General features: G+C 39.4%; 1 protein-coding gene across 1 annotated transcript; it reads left to right on the top strand.

Annotated features, from left to right (window-relative positions):
* The first annotated feature begins 5,804 nt into the window (after window positions 1-5,804).
* On the top strand, window positions 5,805-8,054 carry LOC109210964 (BI1-like protein). Its single transcript, XM_019374447.1, has 4 exons — window positions 5,805-6,272; window positions 6,884-6,997; window positions 7,102-7,259; window positions 7,647-8,054. Exons 1-4 carry the CDS (start codon window positions 6,020-6,022, stop codon window positions 7,842-7,844), a joined length of 723 nt encoding a protein of 240 aa, XP_019229992.1. The 5' UTR covers window positions 5,805-6,019; the 3' UTR covers window positions 7,845-8,054.
* Window positions 8,055-8,120: the final 66 nt, after the last annotated feature.

Genomic DNA, 8,120 nt, shown 5'->3' with positions numbered 1-8,120 from the left:
AAATTTACATCAACATTTTATCTTAGGTTTGGTCCTGGCAGCGGATCATGCCGTTGCAGCCACCTCTACCACTACTCCCGCCCGGTGAGGATTATCCGCTTCTCCCTCTAGCTATCAGGTGGATTCTCTGGCGTGGGACCTACCGAGGGACGGATGCTCATCATAATCTCCCCCTTCTTAGGGATGTGTTAGATATGTTGGTGAACGGACAGGTAAATATGTACCTACACTTGGTTGTTTTAAATTGAGTTGTGTTTTGCGTACTCATTTTTTTGTTACTATTGGTAGTTCATCTGGACGCCATACAGCATCGAGTTGCTTGGTCAGCTACCCGCTTGTTGCTCAGTCGACCGGCTGATTTGGAGCACCTCCGTCCCGTTGATCTTCTGGGATTACGTTGAGTATCATGCCATGGAGCATGTGCTTCGACAGTTTGGCCATCCTCAGTTTGGGGTCGTTGAGACATTTCTTAAAGAGAAGTTTGGTTTTATGGAAAATCTCGATTATATGTTGTTTTGAAGTGCAGAAAATAACTCGAACGCGCTCGTTATTTATAGGCAAGATTTCAGATTGATCGTAGTTTTGTACTGCGAATTACAAATTGAATTTCTCTGACACGAAATAGGGTTTTCACATGTTTTTCAGCTTTTTCAGCAGGACATGACAACTCCACAAAACGTAGTATTATACTACGAATTACATATTAAATTTCTCTGACTTAAAATAGGGTTTCCATACGGTTTTCAGCTTTTCAGAACGACATGACAACTCCACAAAACGTAGTATTATACTACGAATTACATATTAAATTTCTCTGTCTTAAAACAAGGTTTCCACACGGTTTTCAGCTTTTCAGAACGACATGACAACTCCACAAAACGTAGTATTATACTACGAATTACATATTAAATTTCTCTGACACAAAACATGGTTTCCACATGCTTTTCAGCTTTTCCAGAACGAAATGACAACTCCACAAAACGTAGTATAATACTGCGAATTACATATTAGACAACTCCACAAAACGTAGTATAATACTGCGAAATTACATATTAAATTTCTCTGACATGAAACAGGGTTTTCACATGGTTTTCAGGTTTTTTAGCACAACATGACAACTAAACAAACTGCATTTTCCTCATTACATGTGCATTTTTCGACATAATATTTTAAATTTCGACATGACAGCTTTAGATTTTCATTTCTCGACATAACATTTTAAATTTGTTTGGCACGAAACAGGGTTTGAACATTATGTATTTAATGACAACAACACAATTACAACAACATTTTTATTGAAACAGAATTTGAACATGAAACACAACCACAAAAGCGGGAAATCTAAAGATACATGACAGTACAACTGCTACAAACACATGACAGAGGTACCCTGAAAATACACTACTACGCTTATGACTTACAAGCCACTATTTAATCACGATTGCTTTCTATAATTCGCTCCATCCACTCGAGTTGCTCTTCCAGCTTTTTTTTCTCTTCTTCTGCCTCGTTGAGTTTGGCCTTCAACGCCTCAAGTTCATCATTGGTTCGGCGCTCCTTTACCGCTTGGTTATGACATAAACAATGAAGCTCATAAATTCTTTCTTTGTAGCGCTTTTGCTTACATGGTTCGTCCATCCAAACCTCAAAGTCACATGTAGGCTTGCCGGGTAACTCCTCGAGCTTGTTCTTACATGCCCAGTAGCGGCGTGCACCTTCTGGATACCATTTGAACAAACTGCATTTTTCTCTGCAGTAGCACCTTGGGACATAAACGTTTTGTGCAGACATTTCTTATAGAGAAACTTTGGTTATTGTTAAGCGAAGAATATAAGTACCATGCAACCGTTATTTATAGTCAAGATTTCAAACAAAAACGTAGTATAATACTGCGAATTACATAGTAAATTTCAATGACTTAAAACAGAGTTTCCACGTGCTTCTCAGCTTTTTCAGCAGGACATGTCAAATCCACAAAACGTAGTATTATACTACGAATAACATATTAAATGACCCTGACACGAAACAGGGTTTTCACATGCTTCTCAGCTTTTTCAAAATAAAGGACTAGGGGTATCCTTGATAGTTGGGTACATTGGACGAAGTTGCACCAGGATTACCACCGGCACGCCCACCACCTGAAGGACATTTACGACGGTCATGTCCAGTTTGAGAGCATATGCCACATTTACGCGCATAAACGGACTCACCAACATCCATTTGGTTCCGTATACGCGTTCTCTTTTGCACTTTCAGCTTGCGCAAATAGTCCTTGTTACATACCAACTTAAAAGGTTCCGGCGGCCAATAATGCTCAGCACCTAATGGATGCAACTTCCCACTATACGTGTCTACGTATGCTGCAACACTGTATTGCCTATCAATATAGTTTGTTGCCCCATATCCAACTTGTTGAAAGCACTTCAACGCATGTGCGCACGGCATGTGGTAGATGGTCCATTTCCCACATGAACATAACCTTCTATTTTCATTCACCGTTTGTAGATTATTCCCACGGTGTCCGTTGATAGCGGTCTTAACTTCAAAAATACCCCGTTCATGATCATACTGAAGAAATGAATGCCACTGTGCTCGCCTCCTGTACCTTTAAAATCTTGTCATGGGTATTGGCATAAATTCAACACCCCTGTCCATCAATGCCGATGCAGCTTCATGCCTTTCAACAAACCTCTCTGCACTCAGTTTGAATGTCATGCGGACCATGGCAGTGACAGGCAGTCCACGGGCAGACTTCAACAAGCCGTTGAATGACTCCGACACGTTTGTAGTCAGGGCTCCCCATCGTCTGCCGCCATCAGCATGCAATGTCCACATTTGAAGGTCATGTTGCATCAACCAAGTATAGGCTCGTAGTTCTATCTTCTGGATCGCTTCCATGCGCCTCGTGAATTTGCACTGCTGGTGCTCAGTTGCAGCCATCCACATTAAGTCATGCAACGCCTTGTCAGGAAATTTCTTCTGGAAATTGGCCTTCAGGTGCCTCACACAGTAACGGTGGTATGCATATGGTTCATGCCATTCAGGCAAGTGACGTACAGAACTTAAAATACCACCATGCCGATCAGATATTAGACAAATACCTGAACGCTGTTTGACAACGTGCTGCTTCAAGTGGTTCAAGAACTGCGTCCACGTCTCTTCACTTTCGTTGACACAAATGGCAAAAGCTAGTGGAAATATTTGTCCGTTGGCATCTACTGCAACTGCAATCAAAAGCTTAATATCATACTTTCCATAGACATGAGTACCGTCTATGGAAATTACAGGACGACAATGCACAAAACCATCAATTGCTGGTTTAAATGACCAAAATACATAGTTGAAAATATATTCCGGTCTGTCCGTGCTCCGCTCACGCCTCCATTTAACAACAGTCCCGAGGTTAAAGTGTTGCAGTGCAGCCATGTACCTGGGCAGATTTGAAAAAGACTTATCCCAGTCGCCATAAATAAGTTCAAAGGCACGTTTGCAACAGAGATATGCCTTTCTTTTGGTTATAGTACAACCATACTCCTGGTGGACGGCTGTAATACACTCTTTAATCTTGAACCTAATGGACACTTCCAAAAATAGAATCAAGACAAGGGAAATCAAGTCCACATCCAAGTTGAAGTGATTCTCATTGAATGTGTCCATTTCACATCTGTGCTCGCTAATAAATTTACCCACTTTCCACAAACCTGATTTCTTCTTTGTGGCACGCAGCATCCAGTGACAACCCATAAACCACCTACGGCATACAGCCTTGTATTTCTCCGTAGTTGACTCACTTACCGTCATCTCACGACACTCTCTTATACTGTAGATTTTTACAGCCCTAATTAGACGAGCTTTATCGGGGAAATACATGCCCTTTGTAAGAACAGCTGGTCTAGATTCATCCCACATCACTGACCGTAATTCATCATCATCCCTTGTGAGGGCATCGACGTTAGGCATGCTTGGCAAATTATCAAGGTAGGGAATATTTCGCTCATGAAATGGCACGTGGGACTCATACAATCTTGGTCTAGCGGGAGGTGGAGGAACATGCTCCCTGGTCAGCTCAGGTTCAACATTCACTTCCTCCTCCTCATCATCCCCCTCATCATGGAAGGGTGTGTCATCCCCAGACTCATCCGCATTGTCGTCGTCTATGGGCAACTGTGTGACGCCAGGAGCTTCAAGAAGCTCGTTTTCACTGCACAAAAAGAACAAATACATAAGTTACCCAATACTCAGGAAAAATACTTTAGATATCGCTATATCACTTTACTTAAAAATCGTATTGTCTTGACGTTTCATGATGGATATATCATGTTGGTGATAACTACCAGATGGACCACCGTGGTCCATTACTCCAGACCTGCCCATATTCCAACTAGGGGCGGGGTCATAACTTGTAAAATTCAAATCCGGACGATACCCCCTATAAAAAATATGAGTGTTAATACAAATCCAATTAAAACATGAAAAAAAAAATCGCTAAAACATAGTAAAATTGAAGTTTACCAGTCGTCTTGTTGATTATATAAAGTGGAAACATTATTTTGTGGCTGCTCATTCACCTGTGGTGACAAGTTTAAATCAAGGCAAGCTCTTTCATCTGCAATCTGTCCGGCAGAAGCTGCTCCAGAATAACCACCCGATGACTGGGGGTTATCCCTGCTATGCACGCCCTCATTACTAGGAAGGTCCTCCACCTTCACGTACATTTCCAATAATTTTATTACAATAAATTCCCTGTATTCGTCCGGAATCCGCAAAAAATCTCTAAGAGTTTCATTATCCTCGATGTTAAACTCAGAATAATAAGCAAACCCCTGCGGAGTCACTGAATAAGGAAATCTACCGGTTACTTTAAGGCTAATCGAACGCCTCCGCTCACTCATTTTTTTACGTAACAACGATACCAATGTATCGTACTCCATATTAAGCGGCAATTTAACATGACCCTGTGGAGGTGAGCTATACCTCACAGAGTTATTCTCCACCACAACCTCACCCCCCCAACACAGTGAAACCCTTATTTTTGGCACTTCAGACATTGTAAAAAATTGATTGATAAGGAGAAGAGAGAATAATGAACGTATGTTTGAAGTTTAAGTGTTGAATGAATTTTTATAAAATTGAAACGTCTATAAATAAGGCAAGTCCGAGCTTGGGGTGTACAATTTTTCAAAGTAATTCGCAGTATTATACTACGTTTTACGTATTTGAATTATTGTTATGTCAATAAATTATTGGTGGGGCCCATCTCAAGCGATTCGCAGTATTATACTGCGAATTGCATAAAAAAAAAGTTATTTTTTTAATATTTCGCAGTATGATACTGCGAATTGTTTTAACGGCAAAATTTCCGTTAACCCGATTCGCAGTATAAAACTGCGAAGTACTCATTAATGTAACTTTTTTTTTAAAACATTAAAAAAGTGCTTTTTGTACAAAAAATCATTAATTAAGTTTCGGACTCCATGGAGTTTCATCTAGATACCTGTAAATATTATTCTTTTCGTTCTATTTTATGTAACAAAGTTCATAGTACGGGGGTTAAATTTTTGAATATTCATTGTGTATTTTGATATAAATTCTTCAAAATTGAAAATAACTTTACATATATATTTGAATACTATATAAAAAGAATTGATAGTCAAAAAATGCATAACTCAAAATACTTATGAATTATTTAAGAAATACATGGTTAGAAAAACCCTTTTGACTCCCCAAATAAATTAATTAGCGGGAGTACTATACTATCTTTAAACCCCTCAAGTGGGTGCTATTTCTGGTCAATTGCAAGTAGACTCATATGAAGTATGGCAGGAATTTATATATATTGAAATATCAATTGAGAGAAAAAAGTTTGACTAGAAATACCAGTTCAGAGCCGCCTCCTTAATTCCAATTTCCAACCAATAAAACACGCTTAAATAAATCACCTTAGTATCATCCAGTTTCCAGGCAGATAGATAGAGAAAAAGAGAAAGAGAAAAACAAAGAAAGAAGGGAAAGGAAAATCATGTTGACGAACTTGATTAACAATGATGGAGTGAAAGGTGACATAGAAGGAGGAAACCTGCTCTATCCAGGCATCGGAAATGTCGAAAATGAGCTGCGTTGGGGTTTCATTCGCAAAGTTTACTATATCCTCGCCGCTCAGATCCTCTTAACCACCGTTGTCTCCGCCGTCACCGCCCTTTACACTCCCATTAACCAACTCCTCAGTGGCAATATCGTCCTCCTCATTCTCCTCATTTTCCTACCTCTCATATGTAAGTCACACTCTACACCTCATGAAATAGTTGACCTTGGATATAAGATTGTAATGTCAATGAAAATGGATGTGTTATATGCCAATTTAATAAGGAAGTTGCAATAGTCAATTGCTTGCAAATAGGAGGGGTACAATAGTCAATTCATTTGGGGAGTTGGTTACATGGTTAATAGTAGCCTGGCGGAGGCATAATTTTTGCTAAGGGGTTCAAGAAAGAAGAAAGTTAAAAAAAATCATAACTAGTGGAATTTGAACTGATGAAGTTATAATAGTTTTGAACCCCTTGACCGCTAAGCTCTGTTTTTGGGTTATGGCATGAGGGTTCAAAACATAATATTTAGAGGTATAAAACAGATTTTGCATAGCGAAGGGGGTTCGGGTGAACCCCTTCCGCCCCCCTAAATCCGCCCCTGGCTGTTAATTGTGAGTTTATTAGTCAGTTAGTAGCTCATCATGTGCATGATAAATGGAGTACTCTGATTAGAAAGAAGGAAAACTTGGAGTTATGGTATAATTATGTTGGTGTAAATAACGTGTATGGCTCGGTTTGGCATTTCTGCAGTTTAAGCAATTACTTGATGTACTAACAATTCGTTCTTGCATGTGCAGTGTTGTGGCCCTTGTATATCTTTCAACAAAAGCATCCATTGAATTTTGTTTTCCTTGGTCTCTTTACTGTTTCCTTGAGTTTTGGTGTTGGTGTAACCTGTGCTAATACAGATGGTCAGTAGTTTAGCTTTCTCTGTAATTGGTTTTTTAATTTGTTTGGACTTTTTCTCTACTTCAACCTCTTGGATATATAATTTGCTAATGTTTGGAAATTACAGGAAGAATTGTTCTTGAAGCCTTGATCTTGACATCAGCTGTAGTTTTATCTCTTACTGGTTACACATTTTGGGCTTCCAGAAATGGCCAGGACTTCAGCTTTTTGGGTCCATTTCTCTTTGCTAGCCTCTCTGTACTTTTCTTGGTTGGATTTATACAGGTTGGTATCCCTTTTTTTTTTCCTTACGGAAGAGAAACAAAGCAACAAAAGAAAACTAACCAGAAATCAAGCGAGGGAATGAATGAACATGATCCCCTACACGCAAAGAAATGGTCGAACGCACAAGCGCACGCCATTCAAACAAGACTCTTAACTAAAGGTCAAATTGGCTAAACCATCAGCTACCTAATTAGCCTCCCTATAGATATAAATAATAAAGACCACCGAGTTCCTACCCATGAGATGACGAATGCGGTTGACAGTATCACCATTCCGATGAGCCACAACCCCTATAGACTGCAACACATAGAACCATACTAGAATTATTAATTTTAGGTATCCTATTTCATTTGTAGCTCTGCCCTCTGATACTTTGCCCATTTGCAGATATTCTTCCCTCTTGGATCTACAGCTAGTGCTATTTACAGTGGAATCAGCGCTATAGTTTTCTGCGCGTATATTGTGTATGACACAGACAACTTGATTAAGAGGTTCACGTATGATGAGTACATCTGGGCATCTGTCAATCTTTACTTGGACATTCTGAACCTCTTTTTAGACATTTTGCAGTTGCTAAGGCAGTGAAACAACTAGGTGTGCAATATAATAAATGTGCATATTTGAAATTCTTTTATGAATATAGCTTTGATTTTCATGAATATGAATGGAAGTTGGCTATGTAGATAGATATTGCACATCTCTCTACTTACATACTCTGTAAATTGTACTCACAAATTCGTGCTTTGATCTTTTCAAGTATAGTAAGGTGGAATTTCCAGCATAAAGTTTCATTGATGTAACTGTAGTTGACTGAGAAAATGCATGGGTATTCTTGTCAGCCTCAAGAAACTCTGGAAAAGC

The sequence above is a fragment of the Nicotiana attenuata genome, unplaced genomic scaffold (assembly GCF_001879085.1).
Source record: "Nicotiana attenuata strain UT unplaced genomic scaffold, NIATTr2, whole genome shotgun sequence".
Classification (NCBI taxonomy): Eukaryota; Viridiplantae; Streptophyta; class Magnoliopsida; order Solanales; family Solanaceae; genus Nicotiana; species Nicotiana attenuata.
The sequence above is the reverse complement of the archived record's forward strand: the minus strand, read 5'-3'. Positions and strand labels throughout refer to the sequence as shown.

What these genes read in the sequence shown, in the direction of transcription:
- LOC109210964 (XM_019374447.1), top strand. Translation starts at nt 6,020, where the DNA reads ATGTTGACGAACTTGATTAACAATGATGGAGTGAAAGGTGACATAGAA. An exon ending in CATTTTCCTACCTCTCATAT is followed by an intron (nt 6,273 to 6,883) that starts GTAAGTCACACT and finishes TTGCATGTGCAG; the next exon opens with TGTTGTGGCCCTTGTATATC. An exon ending in AACCTGTGCTAATACAGATG is followed by an intron (nt 6,998 to 7,101) that starts GTCAGTAGTTTA and finishes TGGAAATTACAG; the next exon opens with GAAGAATTGTTCTTGAAGCC.